The 24,626-nt window shown below is 42.8% G+C and overlaps 1 protein-coding gene across 2 annotated transcripts in view; it reads right to left on the reverse strand.

Annotated features, from left to right (window-relative positions):
- The window catches only part of DPP10 (dipeptidyl peptidase like 10), a 437,773-nt gene that overhangs the window by 230,200 nt on the left and 182,947 nt on the right, over positions 1 to 24,626 (reverse strand). Inside the window, exon 1 of one of the 2 annotated variants that reach the window (XM_071435372.1) lies at positions 15,823 to 16,199. The exons of the other annotated variant lie outside the window; for it this stretch is intronic. Within the exon in view, the coding sequence (XP_071291473.1) occupies positions 15,823 to 15,894 (72 nt within the window). The 5' untranslated portion in view covers positions 15,895 to 16,199. Of the gene's footprint in view, positions 1 to 15,822; positions 16,200 to 24,626 lie in introns of those variants that run through there. 2 annotated transcript variants of the gene reach the window in all.

Genomic DNA, 24,626 nt, shown 5'->3' on the forward strand with positions numbered 1-24,626 from the left:
CAGCTCCAAAGAATCACAGAATTCACAGGATGACTAGATTGGAAAAGACCTTCAAGATCATTGAGTCCAACCCTGCCCTAACAGCTCAACCAAACAAAGGCACTGAGTGCCACATCCAGGGGATGGTGACTCCACCACCTCCCCAGGCAGATAATCCCAGTATTTTATCACTCTTTCAGTGAAAAACTTTTTCTTAATATCCAACCTATATTTCCCTTGGTGCAACTCCAGGCTGTGTCCTCTGGTTCTGTCAGAGCTGCCTGGTGAAAGAAGAGACCAACCCCACCTGAGCACAAGCACCTTTCAGGAGCTGTGGAGAGTGACAAGGTCACCCCTGAGTCTCCTTTTCATAAGTGCATATGGTCTCATCTGCACTTTAGGTCAGACACTAATATTACTTCAGGAGTGGGATCCTAACATTATTCCAGCAGATCTTAACATCAGTTGGTATCAGAGGTGGATCATAACACTAAATTGGTGTCAGAAGTGGGATCATAACACGGGATTTTGGTACAACCCCAGTTTCACAGGGCCTGACTCCCTTTCTGCATGCCCTGGTCTGTGCCATGGTGCACAGTGGGAGGCCCATCCATACCATACCTCTCTTCCCAGCCTTTAAATTACCAACACCTTGTCTAAAATCTGTGACTACAATATTATAAAACTACCACCAACTGTTGCAATATTTTCTTTCTATTTATTTCATGGGTGTATCACCATGCAATCCCATATGCCACTGCAGGAGCCCTGCACTCTGACCAGCAGCACAGCAGTGAGAGGCAGATTACATCCAGACAACTGGTGGCTTTATTATGCCACATTTCTGAAAAGGAAAATGGGATTGTGTGGTTTATCTTAATGTTCAGAGGCTTGGGATGACTGGATTAAATTTTTTTAATCACTGCTCTGTTACTCCTCCCAAGACTGGTTTCTACAGTAGAGGACAGGGGTGTTAGAGGAAAGGGTTATTTGCTGCAAGCTGCACTGCTTGGAAGCAAAGATTAATATGGATTACATCCAGCTTCATCAGTTCACTGTCTTGTAAGAACACAGAAGCTCCTGTAAGGCTGGTTTCTTCAAAGCCACAGCATGGTGAATTAGAACTCAGCTACTCTCTGAGCAGCAGGGCTACCAGTAGTTTCCTTAAGATCCAAGAAAACATCGATAAAATCTCCAACTGAATTTACACAACACATGTCCCAAGATGAAAACTTAAGTAACTCTCAACAGTAGCAGCTACATTTTTATGAGCCCTTCTAGAGTGCTGGGGAACATTTTCAAAGCACCTACCATTGTATCATTTCAAACTGCATCACAAATGCTCACTACCTGAAATGCAAACCCTCCTGGGAAGCAGGTATCATTACATCAACTACAGCTTGGTTTAGTATCACAGGTGATTTGATGTCTTCAAACTTGCAGGTTCAACTGCAAGCACTAGGATAACTTCCAGGAATGTGAGTGTATTTTGAAAGAAAAAGATGAATAATCCATGGGGGAAGCAGACAATAGGTTTTACACATGCCCATAAATCATAAATCCAGGCACAAAAAGGCTTCTCTTGGTCAGTGGCAAAATAATAAAACCCAAAATAAACCATTATGCTTCTTCCAGAATTAGACTCTTTACAAGTTTTTGAAAGACTCTTTGGGCACAAACCCAAAAAGGGGGAGAAAAAGTCAATGTGAGAGACTTGAAATGGGATGAACGCACTCACAATCCTTGTCAAAAGTACCAACAGGTTCATCTTCCAATTACTGCTTCCAGAGGCTCTTTGCAGCCTCCACCTCCACTGATCCATGCTCAGGGTCTGACCCCCAAGGTTTTGGGGCACCACAGCAAAGGAGGACCACAGCAGCTCAACACTTGGCCTTGCCCAAACAACAGGAACTTATCCAGTAGATTCAGGATCAATTCTCCAAGTCAGGATATACAAATAATTATAACACAGACTGCAGCAGATTGAAGTTATCACTATATGGTATGCAAAAGATATTAAATTAAATTAATTCATTATATGCATAGGATTATTAATACTCACCAAAAGTCCTTGAGCAAGAAAGGCCACAATGAAAATAATCCTAAAGTTCTAGATAAATGTTTCCAGTCAAATCACACAGATACCCTCAGCTACTTCGTTTCCTAATACATAAACTTGCTGCCTCTTTTTCCAATTTGATGGGATTGTTTGCAAATATTCTTTTTATGTAGTGATTTTTTTAAAATCTAGTCACGTCAAGAGAATGAAATGCTCTCCCCTCCCTTCTTGTCTACCTGGAAAGACTCTCTCCCCATTTCAGAGACAGCCAATGCAAACTGCTGGTAGGTTTCTCAAATCACACCAATTCACAGCTATTTAAGAAAAACTGAACAAGAAAAATGGAAAATTGAGATAACAATATTAATTTCCATCCCCTTGATACTTATCCTATCTATTTAGACTGCAGAAAAATGCTTTTGTTTCCCTCAATGTTCCAATTGCAATTCAGTCTTGGGTGACGATTGAAGCCCTGTCACAATATAAATAAAAATTTCAGAAATTATTTGAATTGAACTACAACTACTGAAGTACAAAACCACAGAAACAAAGTCTTTGGGGCCATGCAGCTGAAGAATTGAGCCCTCAAAAAACCAGTAGCTGCTTTGATGAGAAATAATGAAAGGTTCCACAACCCTGTACACTAAAAAATATGGGATATTTCAGTGACTGCGACAGATTCAGAGCTGTGGGCCTCAGTCCCAAGAGCCCTTCAGATGTTCATAAAGGAACAGGCTTTTCTTGGTGAAAACAACTCACCCTCACCCAGATTAACCTCTTGTCACCCTCCAAGTCCTGTTTTTACTTAGAAGTTTTATGCTTGAGGTGAATTTCTGGAGACTCAAATTTTGTGCTTCCGTACATCACAGAAGGCTGCATGCTGAATGCATTGCCTTTGGGCAATATCTTAAAAGCCAACTAACTTCTGATTTTTCCCAAATGATGTTAAATCTTGATAGCTGAGAGCTGTTTTCAAACACTTCAAGGTAAGGCACAGACACCTCCAAGTCTCAGAAGACTGCAGCATGATCAGAAAGTAGACTTATTTTTCATAGGTATTACTAAAAACTAAATCCATAAAGTGCATAAAGTCCATAAAGTGCCCCTATGATAATGGACAAGGAATTTTTCTTGTAGCAAGAAAAGCCACAGAAGCAGGAATAACAATGAAACTGAGCACAAAACAAAAAGGGAAAAAAAACCAGAAAGGGCATTGTAGTGTCACTGGTTCATCCAGGTCGACTTGCAGGAGAATTACTACTGAAAACACTTTCATAACATGAAAATGTTATCTCCATAGGAACATTCCTTCTCTCTGATGGATGAAAATAAATAAATAAAAAACAGATTAAAATAAAATACAAAAACAACTTTATGCAAGGTAGGGCAAAAACAAAGGGAGAATCTTTTCCCATGTGGAAAAAGTGTATTCATATCACCAGAAAATTTCCATCTCTGTAGAACAAAAATGGGAAAACTTTGCTGATTAAAAAGCACCTATTACTATGCTTTTTGCAGGACCAGTGGAAGCTGATGAAGAGTCCCTTAAGATACTTCACAGAGCTCACAAGGTTTTCATGGATTTGCCTCAAATGTCCAAGAAATTTAAAGGATTTACACTCTTGAAACGTCTCTCTCTCCAACAACCAGGGTTCTTCTAACTTACATTTCCCTTTCTAAGCTTTGCATGGATAATTTTGAGCAACTTTGGTTTCTTTATTTTTTGCAGAAATTACTAGGAGAGGCCCCAGACCTCCCTGGAAGCTGTGAAAGAGAAACTGGAGGGATCTCAGGCAGAGGAACAAGCTGTTACAATGCATGGGATAGGCTGAGAGTACAGGAATGGAAACACAAGACATGCAGGACAAGGTGCCTTTCTGTGTGCTCACATAAAATATCCAAAAATTATGGACAAAAATTATGGACCAAAAAAAAAATTATGGACAAAATATGTCTCCAGATCTTCACAATGACTAAGGAACACTGTCAGAAGAGTACAAAACCTCAGTGTTATTATGGAAGTAGCTCTTTAAAAAGCAGACTCAGGATAATTAATGAATACTTGCACAGATGAGCAAGTATTCATTACAAGCAAGTATTCTCACACTGACACTGACACATAGGGGATGCTCTAAATCTGTGTCTTAGGTATTTCTTTGTTTTTCCTGATAGGAGAGAGGATAATGAGAGACAACACTGGAACCTGCAACAGTGAGGTCTGATTTGCTGTTGGATTTCAAAGACCATTCACTGATTCCTGAACAGCAAGTACAGGTATCCAAAGGACAAGGTACTCAATCCAGAGGGGGTAAGACAGGTAAAGTTTTTAAAAGACTGAAGGAGTTCATGCATTGATACTCTCAATGACTGGGAAAAAAAAAGAAGGGGAAAAAAAGAAAAAAAAAAACCAAACAAAAAGAAAGTATGAATGAGTTACTGTGGGCCAGAACTCTGCAGAAATGGAAGCACAGATAATTTATGTAACGTATGTGTTTCACACTCCCACTGTTCTGCAGCACTCTGTAAAACCTGCTGTTATTACATGCTATACTGGCATGTCTATTACTTTCCAACAAGAAAATCATTACTTTGGCCTGCCTCCTGGTCTTGCTGAGTTTTGTATAGCTCACCTGGCCATTTCAAAAACACAAACTGAAAAATTGTCTATAAATCAGATACTTGACAGGAAAAAAAGTATTCTGCACTACTTAGCACAGCCAGGGCTGTACTGCATCAAATTCTACTGCCTGCTTTTTAACAATGCCATCACTTAGAAAAAATGGCACTAATATAATGGTTCAATATTCAATGTAATGAAGTGGGCTCAACAGCATTCCACCAGTCACAAAAGAGACATTTCTGTCTGTCGTTTGTGAATAAATTCCCTTTGTTGTGATTTAATCAGCCTTCATTTTTAACCTGCATACATAAAACATTAAATGCTAGAAGCCTTAATTACTTTGAAAAACACCTGAATAATTTAATCTCAAAGCACAGATTTTTCCACACCAAGAACCTCAAGAAACTCCTTAAGGGCAAAAGCCTCCCAGTAATCTGTCAGCTAAATCCAAGAGCCTTTGTAGAACCAGTTAATTCATTTTCAGTGACTAAACATTGCTTCTACAAATACTTTTAAATACAGACTTTGGATGCCAACCCTGTGCAGTGTCTCCAGAGTAAGTCCCAACACACCAGCTGTAAAACAAGACTCGCTGGGAGGAAACCACCTCCCTGAGGTACAGAACAAATGACACCCACCAAACTGATGGAGTCACTTCACTAGAGCTGGGTGGACACTACTGCACGTGCACAGCCCAAGATGGACCTGCTAAAGCCACCAAACAAGTGGTTTTGTGCCTGCTTTAACCCAGCCACCATACTGCACATTCACAAGGAAGACACACATCAAGTTGCTTCCACTGCAATAAAAAGGATACACGATTAAAAGGAAAAGAAAAAAAATAAGTCCTTTCCTCAAAATCTTTATAGCAAGTGAGATGCTGTACAACCCAAATTCTTGCACTCCCAAGGAGAAAAAAGGAAAGAAAAAGAAAAAAAGAAAAAAAAAAAGGCATAGCACTTACAGCCAGATCAAGGTCCTGGCATGAAAGTTAATGCCAGGTCATGGATGAATGCTGACCACATCCAGCCAAAGTGCAGCCTCTGAAATCCTTTCCACAGTCACAGCTGCAGCTTTCAGACCCCAGAGTAAATATATATTAAGTTTTGTCAAGTTCTGCATGGAAATCAGTAGAATTCCATTCTTCAGTCTGCAGCTCTTCAGGAAAAGTTCTCTTTAGCTCAGATATAAGATAACCTATTATTTCTTTCCTACTACAACAAAGATTTACAGTAGCACATAAAAAGGAAAGGAGGAACCTTCCATCATTGTCAAGCAGCAGAAAGGGGGGAAAAAAAGAGAGATGATTGTAATAAAGGTTTGTTTTTGTATCTCGTAGGAGTTCATTTCTATTGACTATCAACAATAGTAAAACTCCCAGTAATTCACTGATTCACCAAGGCATCCCCATCATTCCATCTCCTGTAGACTGCAACCCATTACATTTCCCTGGGATACCACCTTTACCCAAGAGCCAAAAAATTTTGCTTGGGCATCTTTCTGGAAACCATTTTTCATTTCAAGACATCAAAAGGTGCAGAGTTCAAAGCTTACCTCAGCATTTCTATCCCAAGGGTTAAATTGCCTGCCTTGAAAAATATGCTCCTTATTTCACTCTCCTTTTTCCATTTTATGTACCTATTGTTTCTTGTTATGATTTGTGCAAGATCAGGCACTCAATTGCAATGCAGAGCAGCACCTGGCAGGGATTTCTTACACTGTGTCTGTTTTCTCCCTTAACTGGTCACAGCCAGAGATTTCCACCTCACCCATCCCATCCCTCCTATTTATGTGCCTTCTTTCCACCAAGCCAGTCCCAGCCCACATGTTAGATGGTGGATGTGCTGAAGTCCTGCTTTTAATGGAAATCCACTACAGTAAAATAGATAACGCCGTTCCCCTCATTAGGGGAAGTGTTTCCATGTAAATGTGACCATGCCTCATTACTCCATACTCTACTTGAGCACACTAAGCACAACACAGGCAAAAAAACCCCTGTTCCTCTCAGGTTTGTTGCAATTTGCTGACAGTTTTGATGTGCTGCTCCTCTCCTCCTTATTACCAGTACAAGTTCAAGTTCCTAAAAATGATGGAAATGCTTTCACAGTGGTGTGAAAGCAACACTCAGTGCTGGGTCCTCAGAATCCACAGATCACTGAAAAATAGGTGAGTGATTAAGAGTCCATCCTGCTCAGCTCAGTCACACAGGATTGTGCTGGCAGCAAGAATAGAGGAGGAATTTTCAGCCCAAATCTGCTGGGTTAGATAAACAGGTAATGCTAATTCTGCCCAAAATCACAGAATTATGCAGATAAAATGCTGCTTTTAGCACTATGAACCACTTCAGAGATAATCACTGAAAGCTCGACTGGATCATACCCAACATTCCCAGGTATGCTCTTTATTTACCATTTTCCTGGAATAATGGATGGAGAAGGGATAGTACAAGAAAATCAGATTAAACTGATTTTCTAATACGGTCTCTTTTTTTCAGGACTACAAAAATTTTCTCATGTGAGACTCCATTCACAGACACAATCTGCACTGAAATAAATAGAAAATCTTCCACCTGGAATTTCCAGGTTGCAGAGATGGTCTGGTAGGGTGAGTAATAACCACACACCAAAACCCCTCAGCAGGAGCAGCACATGTGTTACCCCTGTGGGGCTGCTCCACTGGCACAGCAAACACAGACACATGGAATTGCAACACTTTGGGAGCAGCAACTGCACCCTAAATGACAACCACTGTGACCACTGTATTTCATATCATCTCAGGTTCCTGCCTGATGGGCAGAAATCCAGACCCTTGACAACTACCAACAACACCAACCTTCCTGCAGCTCCTCTGGATTGTGAGAAAACTCCTAAATCTTGGTGTTTTTCCCACAGAAGTGCACAAATAGCAGTGAGCCACTGTGTTACTAACAGACCACCACACGTGAGCCCCCTCCCTATGGCATTGCTCAGTAACATTTTAAAAGGCAGTCAGCTTTCCCTAAACGTGCACTGGAGGTCCATCACAGGCAACTCTGACATTTCAAATTCCCAAAACAATAACACAGCTCAAACACTAACATTATTCCTGAAATTGCAGCCTTCAAGGACCTGCCTAAATCACACAGAAATTTTGCAACCAGTCAAGAACAGAACAAGGGCTTTTAACCTCCAATTTTGTAATCTCCATTCTCTTTCAAGTTAGTGGAGCCCTTTCAGATAGATCCCTCTATGCAGAGCTAGGAAAAAAATCTCAGTTGCAGAAGATCATATGATCTATAAACCTCCTCTATAAATCTGTTGTTTATACACTATAAACAATCCCTTTGTTCTCTGCTGTCTATTTCAGATTCTGAGTGGTCCTCATAAGCATCTCAGTGAAACTGAGACCTCTCCACCACCTGTAACTCACTTATTCATGTCAGTATATTTCTGTCTTGACTGGGGAGGCAATGAACACTGGTATGTTTGAAAAATAGCAAACAAATGCCTAAAACATGTAAGAAATTGATCCAGTGTTGCAATGAAAAAAACAAAGTCATGCAATGTAATTTCATCAGGCCTCAGCCAAGTGAAAAAAACAAACCAAAATCATAGAGCTGCTTTTAAATACATATATTGATCACCTTCTGTATTTGTTAAATTTGTGTAGCAAAGAGAGAACAGCAGAACTGCAAAGCCATACCTGTTAAGTGTTGCAGAAAGGTAGAAAAATTATAAAAGGCCTCATAAAATCAGGCCTGCTCTGTCAGCTCAGTGGCTAGCCTGGCAAGCTGGCACTTTGCAAGTTCCCACGTGAAAGCAATCCTGGTGTGAACAGTCCATTAACATAACAACCTATTCCTGGGTGAAAAACAACTAACACCTGCAATAAACATTAAATCTATTCCATGAGAACCAGTGAAGAAAATATGTAAACAATTTAAGAATAGAGAGATTTGATTGACAAATAAAATACTAACCAATGACTAATTACTAACCAATAAAGTAATTGGCAAGAAAGCTACTAACCAACTGGAGTAACACACAAAGTCTGTAAAACTGTATAAAAATGAGTTATGTGAATAAAAAAGGGTTTTTTCTTGCATGAAGAAAATGGAGTCTGGCATGATTTATTCCCATAGTTAAGGACCTGATCTGCACACCTGCTGTATTTCATGGACCAGCTCCAGTCTGATCCAACACCCACTGAGAGCTGGTGCACCCCACGGGTGCTCCTGGAGCACATCAGCTTCCTTTGCTTCATCCAAGGGAATCCAACTCTGAAACTGCTCCAAGGTGCAAGAAAAATTCATCAGGGTCACTCAGGAAATGCTACCATGTGCTTACCCAACTGCAACGTCCTACAGGCCAAGGCACTCTTCTGGAAATACACTGACTCAGGTCACCCAACTTTTAGAGCAATTACATCTTTATTTAGAACTGTTAGTAGACCACTGATTTGAACAGCTCTCCTTAAGACTCAAAACTGCAGCACACCATCACTCATAATTAGGGGGGCTTATGCTCAAATCCTTGTTCTGAGGAACTCCCCCAATATATCTTAAATGCTTTGATTTAACCAAGCTCTGAAGCCTCAGGATGGAAAAAGGGGAAAGGAGGTCAGCAGTCTCTGCACCGCCAGGAGCAGAGAGAACAAACACTGGGCATGAATGATCAGTCACACTGGCAGTGTTTGATTTACTTTCTTGCACTTGCCCAGCACTTCAAGCAAGTTTTCCCATTTGCAATTGGAATTCTCTCCATATTCTCAAAAAATAAGACTGCAATATTGGCCCGCTTTGTTTTTTGGAAAGCTACAAAATGCTTTTCTTTCCTCCCCAAAGGAACTGTAGATTGCAAATACTGCCCCAGGCAGTCTAAAATATGCCCCCAAAAGCTTTTATAGAATCATTATTTTCCTTAAATTATCACATTGTTTAATACTCCCTAATTGATTTTCCTAGGCAATATCCTCCAAACGCCAGAGGGTTTTTATCTTATCTATTTTATCTTAGAATCGGTCAAAACTATTTACAGATTCTCTACATAAATAACACATAATAAGTTATGTGGCTGTTGCCAGCAGTGTTAAGAAAGATTAAAAAAGGTCTTTTAGCTTCAGCCTCAGATCTGTAGGTCATCCAATGTCCTTCCTAATGGATAAATACAGTAATTTATCATCATCAGTCACCATCAGCATTGTTCTTTTTACTATCATATATTCACGGACATCATTCGATGCAGCTGAGTGAAGCGGAAAAGAAGTGCATGATTAAAGTGGAAAGGGACAGGGTTTGAGACATCTGAGATTTTGTGACTAAAGCATCGACTTGAAATATGACACAGGTCCTGTTAGACTTACAAAGACAGTGCCAACAAGTTACAGGTACCTGCTGGCAGGACACAGGCAGGTGTGGCAGCAGGTGAGACTACCTGTGTCTTGAGATGCAATGTTAAAGAAAGAAAAATATGTGAAATGCAAATGTGTACACCTACAAGTCCTTCCATAGGTCAGACAAATTTCAAAACTCTATTAGTTCTAAAAAAAAAAAACAACACAACAACAACAATGATACCCCCTCTAGGGATCACTTATTGCATTATTTATTCTCTTCCATGGGAAGAGAGTCTGTGGTCATATTTGTGTGTCACTAACACATGCATATGCTTCCAAGTTATTAAAAAGTGCTAAAATGATGGGTTTCAAATTTGAGAATAACATCAAACAGCATCACTGTTTGCTTAAAGAGTTCCTCCCTCTTGTTAATTATCAAAATAGTTTGCCTGAAGCAATACTTTCAATTGGAAGATGCTGGAAAAAAAAACCACAGACAGGGTTTATAAAAACAGCGAATACAATACGCATGTTCAAATATCTGAGGCTACTATGTAACCTACAGCATGCCTGCAATTCTTTCTAACACAGAAGAGCCAAAAAGATTGCCCTGTTTCACAGTTTTTGATTTACTGCATTAGGTAATCCCTTTAATCCACCTGCAAGCAGAGGCCTCTACATGCAGGAAAGTCAGGTGCTGTATGATGCTGCCCAGGTTCCCACAGGCTGTTCTGCAAGCAAGGCACACTGCAAAAAGGAATCAGAACCATGGGGAGAGGGTACCAAGAGCAAGAGAGCATCAGCATGATCATCCTGCCCTGTGTCTCCACCAGCAGAGGCTCTTGTGCTTGTGCCCCAGGGCAGAGGCTGGGTAAAGGACTGGAAGGATCTTGGTGAAGTTTTCTGCATTAGGAAAATGAGTTTCTGACACTTGTTGGACACTCATCACTTGTGAATTTGAGAGGTACAGAGAAGTACCCCCATGTGCTCTGCAGAGACTGGAAAACGTGTGTGGCTCAAGCTCCCCAAGATCACGCACGCACTCAGAGCAGGTACCAGCTGTCACTGACAATGATGTTCCTCAATTACCATTAGGAATATCTCACCAAAACCAGATCCTGCTCATCCCTGCCCCACAGGGCTCAGAGCAGAAGACAAGAACTGCAGTGAAGGTGAAGACAAGCTTCAGGCTTTTTGTGCCAATCACCACCATCAGTACACGGCTGAACTACATGGAAACAGTCACAGGCAGAGAGAAAGGGAGTAAAGGCCACATGTACTATCTGAAAGATGACACATCTGTGCCTTCCTCTGCAATCTGAATCCTGAGCAATATTACAAAGCACCACAGGTAACACATTTTCCTATGAGCTCCTTGTGAAGCTGGTCACACAGTCAACAGATACTGCAAGCCTGTAATCCCCCTTGCTGGATCCAGCACAGATATAGTGTGGCCTCTATAGGGGGTAAGAAAAAGAATTTAAAAGTTTATGTTAATATTCAAACAATAACTCTTTATGAAATATTCTGGGCATAGTAATATAACTTTATTTCACCACTATTATTGGCTTTGCTTACCTACTGTTTGTGACATGGTGTTGAACCTTGTTGAAACCAGTAAGTTGGGTAAAGAGCCACAACAAAGCAAGGTAAAAGTTCCACCAGGCTGGCAAGCAGGAAAAATGCAAAGTCATTTTGGATTATGTACAACTGGATTTCTTATTTCAGCCTGAAGCCAGCTCTGCACACAAACAGGAGGGGGAGACATGAATTTGGCCATCTGACTGAATCTTTCAAGGACTGGAACTGTTGTGTGTATGTGATTAAGAGTTCAAGTTTCCTCCTGACCCACCAAGGTCAAACTGACCTGAGTGGGGAAGGGAGAGCCCTTTCACCTTGATAAAACCTCATTAAGGTGAATATTGCTCTGGACAGACACAGCTATCCATCAGTGTTTTTTCCACTACAAGATCAGTCTGGTTTTGGGAAAAGAAGAGCAATGAAGAAAGACATTAAAAAAAAAAAGGAATTATTTTGGCTTTAGTCACTGAAAAAACAAAACACAGATAATTGTCTTTTATTCAGATGCACTTTTAGAATGTGCCACTTGTCTGGTGACCACCAAAACTGGTCCTGAGACAGAAAAAGTCAACTCCTGAAATCAAGACAGTCAATCAAGCAGTAGCCAGTTGTCCTTGGTTTTTTACTAAACATCCAATTTAAATGTGTATCAAATAATGTCCTGACTTAGTACAACACATCTGATTTGACCTTGCCTGTTTAAAGAAGAATAACGTAGTAGAGTCTAAAATTATATACAGTAAAAAACCAAAACAAACAAAACCCCCAAATCAAAACAAAAACAAATAAACAAAAAAAACCCACTTTTTTCTGCTTTAAAATCAATTTCAAAAAGACATCAGGTTGGGAGAGTAAAAAAGGCTCGGGAGAAAACGATTATAAATTTCAAAGGTCTGTCTTCTGCACACACAAAGAACAGCGAGTAGCACCAGGTGGTGTAGATCATCTGGCTCCTTGTAAACAGACTGAAGCCTCACAAAGGTAATACCTAGAGGAATTATCTCAGTTTTTCATCTGCAAAGACAGAAACATTCATCAACCAGCAAGTCATTCAGGTACATTATATTTTTCAAATATGTTGTGTCCACTGACTACCAAACGGTTGTGCCTTCTAAAAAAGATCACTAAAGATCATTGTCCAAGACCCCAAGACAGTTCTTAAGAGCTACAAGATGAAAACACTCATTTTTGTCCTCTAAGGGGAACTGAAGGAGCCACATTAACTCCTGACACAGTGCTAAGCACTAGGATAGAGCATTCCAGAAATACAGATAATTTACAGCTATTTTCCTTTCTGCAGATATATCACCTGAACGTAAAACTGTAATTTTTGCAATAAATATGACTCATCATTCAGCAGAGAGGTGAGAATAAATCTGGCTAATTTATCAAACCCAATGCCAAAACATCATTAGCACTGTTAATGGAAGTTGTTATTGGATGCCTTGTCCCAGGGGAGCCTTGGTTTAAAAGTACTATCAGAGGAAGTGTTGGATATGAAATTGTATCCAATTATTCATAAGGTGATGGCTGTGGATGCTTCAGTCAGTCAATCCAAGCTTTTATTTAAAGTGGAGAATCCCAGCATTAGCCTGCTGTGATTTGAAATCCCATCTTGGGTCACAAGCCTATACATTTACCAGAAATGCTTCACCTTTGGTATGACTGCTCTCAGGAAAGTAAAACCAGACTTTGGAAGCAGGGAAGAGATTTACACTTAGAAGATTTTGGTACAACTCCTTATTTTTTCTAGGACTTTCTACTTCTCCACCAGAAAAGATGTGCTGGCCCTGCTGCCTCAGGAAACCCTTCTCAGAGCACACACCTCCTTGTTATAAATAGGTCAATAAACTCCAGGTGTCAAATACAGTGGCACTACAAGTTCACACGAGCTCACTAACATGCAATGTGAAACATGAGTACACAGAGATGGATTTATTGAAGGCCCCAAGAAGGATGCATTTTCCATATGAGCAAGCCCATAAGGGTGCTGTGGGGTGTGGAAAAGCAGAGTGAACATTTGAACCCCTTTTCTTCTTCCCTCCCACGCTCATCACAGCACCAACTCTGCAACTGCAACCCTGAAAAGCCAACAAAAAGCTTTGAAACTGTAATATTCTTTTGTCAGGATCACAGCCACATCCCACTGCTGCACTAAGAATGGTTTCCTGCACAAACCTGAAGTCAGACACATTCTCTGGTCCAGCCCTGCCCAGGGCTGAGCCTGTCCCACAGACCTCAGCTGCTGCAGAGGTGCATGAATGGGCATCCACAATCCTGGCCTCATTCTGCACAGAGCCCACTGCAGGATTCAGACCTCTGTCCTTATGACAGGCATTCAAACCCATAGAAAGGCTTGCTATCCACTAAAAGCAACATTTTTCATGCCGTGCTGTTACATATTGCACAATATCCCTGGCACCTAAGACAACAGGCAACCGAAGCTGATTCAACATGAACTTTAATCAAGATAATCAAACTTGGTCTGAAAACTCAATCCAAATACACAGCACTTCCCACCTCCACTTCATTCAGCCAGGCCCATGGACAAACCACTGAGAGAGGCTGAAACTCCAGAGCACTCAGGCAGTCATATTTCTGTATTTAGAATTAAACTCTTAATATTTAGTGTGCTTTAAATTGATATCTTACTGCTGTTCCTCATTACAACCTAAAAAAGCAGTCAAACTGGTAATTTTTTTCATACAATATTAATCCTGCTTTAAAAAGATTTCCACCTCCAACAACAATTGCCAATTCAACACCTCTGAACTGAATATAAAGAAATAGAGATTGGTTAAGTTCAAGTACTTTTTATTACATCTAATAGAAGTATCCCTCAAATAGAAAACAATGTCCTTGAAATTTATGAGCTCCATGAACCTCTGAGCCTATTTAAAATGATCTTCACTTTTCCATAAATTCTACTATTTAAGCACTGGTGGAAGTTACCCATCTATTTCAGATCATGTAACTTATGCAATTAATTTATTCAGGAAGGATCAAATGGATTATTTTACCAGCATTACACGAAAATGTGCCATAGTGCATACATTTTTGAGCAGAGAGCAGAGCATAAATTTATTTAAATGAATGGGTTCAGTGATTCTGGACAGACTCCTCAGAGCTGAGCGTGCAGCCTGGCTGTGCTTGCAGGACTGGGTACCCGGGCTGGCTAAAGCAGATCTGAGCCCAGCAGCTTCCACTGCTGCCGTTTTTCACCCAATGCCAGTGTACCGAAGGAAAGCTCAGCTCCGTGGATGGATGTAGCAGAGAATGAAAACGTGAAATGCAGCTGCCCGCGTCCTGCCAGCCCGTTCAGCGAGCCGGAGTTCCGAACCAAAAGCGGCGCGCACGGACAATGTGATGTGCAAAAAAAACCCCCTCCGCTGGAGTTGGCGTATTTTAAAGTGCCTGGGGGAGAGGGAGAGCTGAGCGCTGCCGGGGGGCTCCCCCGCCGGGTACCGAGGGCAGGGGCGATGCTCCGGCTCCGGCACGACCCCCGCCCCGCCCCGGCTGCCGGAGGCTCCCCCGGGCACAGCCCCATCCCTCCTTAGAGTGCCTTAGATCGTGTCGCCCGGGAGCACCGGGCGCAGCCATCTGGTGATGAAAACTTCATCATTTTGTGAGGATGACATCCAAGTTCGGCTGCTCCCCGGTACCATCTCTCATATGCCGCCCGAGACTCGAAGCCAGCCGGTGCCGAGAGACGCCGGTACCGAGAGCAGCCCGGAGCCCCAGCCCCGCCGGCCCACGGGGCGGCACCGCCGGGCCAAGGGACGTGACCGCCGCCCGGCCGCTGCCAAAATCCCCCCGGGAAACCGCCCCGGCCTCGGGGCCGCTCCCTGCCCGCCCCGAACGGAGCGGGCGGCGATGAGGAGCGCCCCGCACCGCCGGCCAGCCCGGCCGCTCCCGCGGTGCCACCGCGGCTCCCCGCGGCCAGGGCAGCATCGCCCGCACCGTGCGGCTCCCCCGGCGCAACTCGCGGGGAAGCGGAGCGCAAACTACTGCGGGACCCTCTGCTGACCGACATCCCAGCCCCGATACGGGTCCGGACCGGGCTGGGTCCCCTCCGGGCGGCCCCAGCGCATCCCCGAGACAGCTCCGCGGGGCTCCTTCTTCCCCCCGACCGAACCGCCCCGAGGGCGCCCGTGTCCCCCGTCTCCCTCCCGCACACTTTTCTCCAGCTCCGCACAACTTCTCCGGGACGGCGGCCGCCCCCATCCCCGTCTATCCCCGGCCCCTCGGCGCCTCCCGCCGCGGGTCGCACCTGGTCGGGCTGCGGCGGCGGCGGGTTCCCCCTGCCGCCCGGGTGCGCCGGCTGCTCCTTCATGGCTGTCATCGCAGGGGCTCGGCGCGGCGCCTCTCACTGCTGCTGCGGCCCCGGGCACCCCTCCCTCGGCGCCAGCCGCATGACACCAGCCTCCCCTGGAAGTGGCGCGGCGGAGGAGGAGGAGGAGGAGGAGAAAGAGGAGGACGGGCGGGGGGCGCGGAGCCGCCGCCGCGGCAGCGCCGCTACCGCAGTGCCCGGCGCGCCGGAGCTCAGGGGGCGCCCGGCCCCGCCGTGCCCCTCGCCGGGGGCGGCCGCGCAGCAGCGCCGGGCACCGCGGCCGCGGAGCGCCCCGAGCGGGCACGCTCTGCCCGCCCGCCCCGCTCCCCCCGCTCCGCCCGCCGTGGGCCGGCCCGCCGCCGCCAGCAGGTGTCACAGCCGCTCCCGCCGGCCCGGGAGAGACCATCCGCGCCCCCGCCACGGGGGCGTCGCTGCCGGCTGCGGCCGCGCCGAGACCGCCCCGCGACCGCCCCGCCGGGACCGGCCCCGCCGCTGCTGCCCCGCCGAGGGAGGCTGGAAGCGGCAGAGGGAGAAAGGGGAGGAAGGGGTGAAGGCAGCCCGGCTACGCTGCTCGCTTGCTGGAACGCCTCTGGTGCCAGAGAGCTCCGGACTTGCCGGCAGGGCAGGAGCTGTCCCGCCGCTGTCCAGCCCCGGCGCTGTCCAGCCCCGCCAGGCGTTTCAGCAGCCAGCGGCCAAAGGCGCATCGCCCCGGCTCTGCCGGAAGGAATGTTGCCAGCCCCGGACTGGGAGGCTCGGCATGGGGAATCACAACCCTGGTGTGCACCAAGACACTCATCTTGGGAAGCCCAAGGTTTTGAAAGGGGTTCCAAGGACCGTTTTAGCTGAAGTCAGCACAGGAGGTCCTGATATGGAACTGGGAAAAAGGAGAACATGAGGGAAGACCATAGGGATCCAGTTTACCCTGTGTCCATATCATCAGGTAGCTTCAAGGGGTGCTCTGTGTAAGGATGAATGAAGGAGACCATCTCCAATTTGATTCTAACCATCAGGAAATAAATGGTTGAACTGTGAAGACAGATGCTAACTCAAGGCATAGCGAACACAAGTCTTTGTAAGAGAAAAGAACCTCAAACCCAAGCAGGTGGAACACCCAGGTTTGGGCTGGGCTGCTTGGTAATTCAGGCTGGTTTCATGCCCCAGCACTCAGGAGGATGGAGAGCACAGCACTGTCTCCATGCAGGAGATGGACCACTGGGATGGGAACGTGTGGCTGGCAGGACAGAGCCCCAGCACTCTCAGTCAGCCTGGTCTCAGGAGGCTGAGAGGTAGAAGGAAAGCTGTCAGCACATAGCAAGAGAAGCTTTTGATCATTTTTAATATATTTTTCATCAAACCTTACAAGAAAGGTCAATTCTGACTGGATGGTGAGCATAATTAATAGCAGTGACAGAGATCTAAGATTTCAGTCTGTGATGGCAACTGGTTTAAAAGGGACAGGAAGATGGCATGGGACTGAGGAACTACACACCAGGCAGCCACAGAATAGAGAGAACTGACTGTTTCCACCTTCCACTACCACCTATTGCTGTGTTGACTCCTCCACCAGTCAAGAGGCACAAAAAAAACCCAAGAAAATGAACTTTGCAAGCACCTAGACAAAAACTAGATGATGACTAATAGCCACCATTAATTTGTCAAGAGTTTATCACGTCAAACAAACCTAATTTCTTTATTTAACAGGCTAACAAGCCTGTCAGCAGGAGAGCAGTGAATGTCACCTAGATTGACTCACAAGGGATTCCAGCACTGTCTTCCAGGACAGTTTCATCTGGTAGAGAAAAATATCATCTGAGTAAAACTAAAACAAGTATCCACAAAACTGTTTCTCCAGCATCATTTCCATTTGCTCCTGCCAGTGCTGGCAGGGCAGCTGTTGAATACAGGAGCCAAGGCCAGGGAGTGCACAGCAGCACAGACATGCAGCAAGAGAATCAGAAGTGTGGCAAGCACATGCTGTAAAGGAAAACAGAAAATAACCTGGATTAGTTAGTCTTAAGGAAAGAAAACTGGGGGCTGATATGGAAACTATGTTCAAGTGCTTAAAAGGTGCTAGCAAAGAATGAAAATAATCTTTGATTATTGTCTAAATGTCTCTCTGGAGCAATATGAGTATAATTGGTGATGCCTAGAGTAGGAGAACTGTCTAAATTAACTGACTCAATCTCTTTTTGTTGCTGACTTTATGATCCCTCTCCAGCAAAACACTGAGGGCCACCACACAGTCCCCTGCATGAGACCCAACTACAAGATTGTTCTCACTGCACAGCTGCTTTCTCTCTGCTCTGGAATCAACATCAGATTCCTGAGTTCCTGTGCTTCTCTTGACACCATCTCTTCCCTTACCTCTCCCTTTTACATATCTATTTTCTCTCTTATAATTCATTATTTCCCATCCCAGCTGCTGTCAGCCCTGTCCCTTTACTTCCTTGCCCTCTGCTGCTGCCTCTTTTTGTTTTAACAATTGCGCCATGCAAAGAAAAAGCAAAGAGGGCAGCAAAGGTTGCATCCTGTGCACTCCCATGCCCATTGCTCTGCTTTACTTCCACAGAGCAGCCTTCCCTGCCTTTGTTTTGGCTGCATTCTGTTGGATTTGGGGTCTTGTTTGCTTTGAGCAATGTGTAACACAGGGAGACTCAGATTTTGCCTGTGGCCTCTAGGTGCTACAGTAATACAAATAATAACTCTTAGAAGCAGACATGGTCTGATTCATGCTGTTTATGGCACAGGTCTATTGCTACTCAGCTAATCATTGGGCCCTCATCAAAGCTGAAGAATTCTAATGATTTAAGGTTAGAATAGGCATGTTTCAATCAAGATTACTTTCAGCTTGTTTTCAATAAGACCCATTGTGATGGAGTTCCACTGTTAATCAAAAGGGAAAAATACATCAGCAGTCATTTAGCTGAAGCTTGGTTATTCATCAACAATATATTCACTGTGAGGTTTTACCACTCTAAAGGACTGAGATATGCAGCATAAGCTTCACAGAGGTTGTGCATGCTGGGTTGGGTTTTCATAAATCAATTAGAATTATGGGAAAGAAGTATTTTTGGGGTAGGACTTTCAGAATTGGCTGTATACACAATGATTCTTATTTAAAGCTTCCTAAAATCAAGGCTAATACTCTTTTTACAGCACTCATTCTTATCTTTCATCAATAATTCTGAATGTTGGTTCATTGATTTATAGTATTGATGCTTTGGTGATATTTAAAATAAATAAAATAAATTAAAATAATTTAAAATAATAAATTAAAATAAAGAAAATAAAAATTGGTGTGGGCATCAGTGAAAACTGGTGAATTAATATTCACCAGTTTTCACTAATGCCCACACCAATTTTTATTTAGGACTTTTTTTGCAAATTACTGTTTAAAAGTCGTTTGACTGGGAAGTTTAAAGGAACATACATTTTTCAGCCATTAATAGGAGATATCATTGAAACTGGAGGCTGGTACTGAAACTGCTGCCATATGGGTGAAGCAATTAAGTTGTATGGTGTTTATGGTGGTCCTTGTACCATTTTAACCCAAACACCTCACGGTATCACCAGGAAAAGCACGTAAGCCTTGGGTAAAATAGCTGCAGAAAGCCATAGAATTATGGTCTGAATCAGTTCTTTTACATTAACCCACCTTTCAATGGCAATTTAATGTTACAGACTCTTTGTAACTTCCTCCATCTTCACACATGAGTTTTGGGTGCATGAGTCAAAACACAACATGATTATTTTATCTTCCACATAAGCTGAAAATCAGCTCCATCAGAGCATTATCCAATCATTGCAGCTTGCAGCACACCATGACTCAACCACACATATGTTCTGTTGACACAGCAGACTAATGTGCAGTAAAAATTTTGGACAGAAAGCCAGGAAACTGTTTGAAAAGTAAAGGGGCCAGACATATGTGCAAAAAGAATACAGCACAGGATGCCACATGCAAGGGGAATTATCCCTTTTGTCCCTGAAGGAACCCTGGTGGTTTGTCACTCTCCTGGCCTGTCACCTTTTGGGTGATGTTGGGAGTGTGCCCAGGTGCCAAAAGCTGCCCAGGTGTGCCAGGTGTTCATCCCTGCAGAGCCCTGGGACATGGGCTGGGAGATGCAGGGACTGAGCTGCAGGACAGACAGAAAACCTGGTGATGATAAAGCCCTGGTGATGAAGTGATTTCACTGCCCTGTGTCAGCAGATGCTGCTCTGTAGCAGCCACCACGAAGAAGAACAGCATTACTGGCACAGTGCAGGTCCTGGCCCTTCCTCTGGCAGAGAGCTTTGGGTTCTGCTGCTGCTCCAGCGATGGAGTTTCACAGAACAAACCTGCACCAGTTTTGTTTTCTGTGTTTTATATGGCTCTCTTTACTGTGCAATTCCAGTGAAGGTGTAAATACTTCCTATTTATAAGCATTCCCATAAAAACAAGAAGCCACTTATACCCTTTACATCCAGCTGAGCCATTCCTACAAAGAGTGTCTGGATTTTTTTTTGTGATCAAGTCAATTGGTAGAGCACCAAGTCTGACAGGGTTCAAGAAGAGTTTAGACAATCCCCTCAATCCCCTAGGGCACATGGTGTGACTCTTGGGGATGGTTCATGAAGGGCCAGGAAATGGATTCCATCATCCTTGTGGGTCCCTCCCCACTCAGCTTATTCTGTGATTCTGTCATTCTGTAGTTGAGATTAAGACTGTCAATCACATCTGGCCAAGAAGTTCAGCACTCAGGCTCTTAAAACTATGGGGGAAAGACTCTCATCATATCACCCACAGCCTCTGTGCAGTCCAGCTGATGCCTTTATGAAAGCTGCAAGGTCATGGCTTGAGAGCTTGTTGATAGCTTTTCCAAATCAAATCTTATGAATAAACTCTGAATATGGATTTCTGACTCATTTTAAAGCTCTGGCAAGTCGGCTAAAAAAAAAATCCTTGAAATTATAAAGGTGAATTTAAAAATCAAACAAATGTCACCAAAACCCAAGAAAAGTTAAGATGATTGTTCCTCACTTGTGTTTTAAGTGGATTTGTGGGCTTGCAAAAACTAAAGATAGTACTCCAGAAGAAAACCACTCTGAGTCACATAAAGCTGAAAAACAGACAGATTGTGGTTTTGTACAGAATGCTTTTTAAATTATGACTTTAAATAACTGAATATTTGAACTTTGCTTCTTAAGAAACTCTTTGATAGAGGGAAAATTCCAGGCACCTGCTGCATTTAGAAACACATTTCATTCTAACACCTGCTTCAGTGAAAAGCTGTTTTCTTTGTGAATAAATTGTACTCATGTTTTTCTCTCCTTGTCTTGTTTTAGATAAAACAATCAATGCAAACACTGAGTTAATACAAATAAATGCAAATATATTCCAGCAGGAAAGTTACAAGACTTATTAAAATACCCATGCAAATATGTCAATGAAAGTACAGAGAACAAGACCAAGTACAGACAAAAATAACTCTCATTATCCAACAAACAGCATATTCTAACAATTGTTCAAAGTTCAAAGGGCAGGCCTGACCCACTCCCAAAGTCTCCATGGAGCAACTCTATCCGAATGTATTAACGGAATTTAAATCCTAATGGCAGCTTCCAGCAAAAGATCCAGACCTCACAAGAGTTCACTAACATGAAACTGCTACAATATAAATAATAATATAATATAAAACTACTCGTGCATATCACTAACACTACTTTTATCAAGAAAGCAGTTATACAAATCATAGAATAGGCTGGGAAGAGGCAAGACTAGATCTTAGATTTTGAAACATGCATTTCCAATACTCTGACTATTGCACTGTATCTTTAACCTGGCAAAAGTTACTCTAAGAACTCCTCACCCATGAAAATCTGTTACACGAGAGTTTGCATGTAAAAGCTTTCAGCTTACTTTGTAACTCTTAAGAAGATACATCTGCCACTGAGGGAGACCACAGTACAATTTGTACTGAGGATCAGCCTGTACAGTGAAAAAAATTAAGGTTCACACCTTTAAAATGCTCCTAATGAATATTTGTAGTAAAATACATGAATCCAGAAATACAGTGTAACCATATATTTGCAAATCTGTCAACATTCGAATTTGGTCAACAAATGACAGGTCTGGGAACTCAGAATTCTCCTATTAACCTATTAACATAGGTATAAATCAGAAACATGTCTAGAAAAAGCAAAAAGATCACCAGAGTAGTCTCATGGTTAAAACCACAAATGAGAGGCTAATTTCTTTTTCTCCTTGATGGTTGTCACACAGCTGTTCCTCAAAAAACTTCATCTGCATGGATTTCTGTGATAGCAAATGGGTCCCTGAGGATCCCCTATCAGTGGTGAACAACTGATAAAGAACTGAGATTAATATGCAGGCCCAGGTTATGACCTGAATCACAGTTCACAAAAATGCAGTTGGCCTATTCAGGAATCCAAGACCTCCTTGCTGCTCCTGGAAGACTTGTCAGATTCACAGATATTTAACCATGAGGGATGCAGGAAGTAGGTGGGATGTTAAAGAGAGCCTCAACAGATTAGGTACTTACTACTAAAAATTACCCAGATTGAATGCTTAAATTAATTTCATCCAGAGAGAAAACATTCCTATACCAATAGAAATTATTATCTTCTCCTATTCTAAAATCTTGTAAAAATCTATGTAATTCCCCTGACTCTTTTGATCAAAATTCATTTTTGTAGGCTGATTTTCCGCTGAAGTATTTTTCATCCAGCTCCACTTCACTCTACAAGTAAACCAACAAGCCTCATGAAGCTGACAGGGATTAAACACCACATTTCTATTGAGAATTGTTTTCCTTTGAAACAGAGATATGGCTACATGCACTTACATTATGCTGAAAATTACAAAAATCTTCTAACATTGCACAGTTTGGGTTTAAAAATGACAACTCCACTGGCCACCATAATTCTAGGATGCCTTAAAACACTGAGGGGAAAGAGTGGAGAACACAAGTGCCTGGTCTCTGTTCAATACTCCTATTTCTGATCAGCAGTCACTGGATAGAGCAGATCTTAGCATGCCAAAAGATTTTTGACTACATCAAAGAGAAGGAGAAGAGGTTTTGTGTAAAACTGGACAACTGAGCTTTTTTCCATGCTGTTACTGCAACATGAAACGGGGCTGTCACAGAACTTTGTGCTAAGAGCCTGCTCATCCACTGCAGATGTTACATAATGAAAGGCATCAGACAGTTGTACAGTAATACATGCATCCATTATCCAAGATTTGTGTAATACCTTTTCCTTCCCAAAGGATCTGAAAATGTTTTACAAACTGATATACAAATTATCCACACAGAAAGCTATTCATCCATCAAGGAAACACAACTACAGCCCAAGGCAAAGCAGAACAACTATGTGAATACACACACAAAAAAAAAAACAACTTTAGTAAATGAAGGAAGTATTCTCCAGTCAAGGCTGTGAGGAAAATATTAAGTATACAATATGTGAGTATAAAAGATTTAGGAGGAATTTTGCTTTTATAATGCAAATTCTTCAATAAAATACTGTGGGATCTCTCTTGGATATTGGCAATTGCAACATTACGTGAAATAAGCAAATATTTAAGAATATTAAGGATAATAATAAGTTCTAAGACTAGTTTATTGCATGTCTTCCTTCATGTTTCCAAATACTGTTGCTACATTAAAAAAAAAAAAAATCTGTTGATGTAGTCTGTCCCAGAAACAGAAGGAGAAGACAGTACCTTACTCAGCAATAGTCTACTCAATTCCTATCAGCACAAGTTAATGCAACCAAGTGTTTCCAAAATGAAAAGCATCACCCCAAATGAACCCAGCATTTAGACTGCATTATGGCTGAACTCTCATTTCAGTCCTAGTTGTGATTATGGTGACCAGACATCTCATTTAGATCTTATTCTGAGACTTTTCAGCTTGGCAGTCACTTCAGCACTTCTGCTCAATGAAGAAGGTGGCAGAGATACTCAAGGGTACTCGAAGTCATGGAGTGTGATTTGAGGCAAAAGAGAGCTCTTTCCCTTTCAGTGCTGGTACCAAGAACCTCTAATTAGAAGCAAAGTGTGTAAGGAAAAATGCAGGCAGTGGGAAAATAATCCAGCTGAAGACTTAGAAGGAGGCATTGAGAAGCATTACAGAAAGTTTGGGATTATTTTTAACTTTGAGAACTGGGCACAAACATCAGACTTCCCAAGTGTGCTGACAGTGTCCTCTCAGGAGACTTACACAGGACCACATATTGACACACAGATACTTTGATTCCAAATAAATATCTAAAACCCAGCCTCAGCACCATTATTCATCTGGGAGCTGCATTCAGAAACCCTCTTGAGGATTTCGACAGGCTATTGGGCAGGAGAGGCAGATAAAGAATTGCTGATGCTTCTAACCCTGGAGAATCCAGGATGTTTGAGAAAAATAAAATGCTATTAAGGAGAAGAGCTATCCTTCACATTGCACCCCTAAGCTAGGCTGGTACAGTGAAAAAAATCACAGAGATGGGCAAAAAAAAGGGGATATTATGAAAGTCTGAAATTCTCAGGCCAGCTATTTGCTTGGGAAATTAAAGTAGAATTATAGGAAAGGAATAAAGGGAACCTCCAATTAAGTACCTAAGGTAGTGATATGTAAATGTCATGAAAATGAAAAACAGCTGCAAGTGGTTGAAATTTTTGCACAAGGTCAATAATGGAAGCAGCACTAGAGCATCAATGGGATGTGCTGTGGAACTGGGATTTTGCTGTA

The sequence above is a fragment of the Agelaius tricolor genome, unplaced genomic scaffold (genome assembly GCF_023055355.1).
Source record: "Agelaius tricolor isolate 1412-34295 unplaced genomic scaffold, bAgeTri1.0.p SCAF_10, whole genome shotgun sequence".
Lineage (NCBI taxonomy): Eukaryota > Metazoa > Chordata > Aves > Passeriformes > Icteridae > Agelaius > Agelaius tricolor.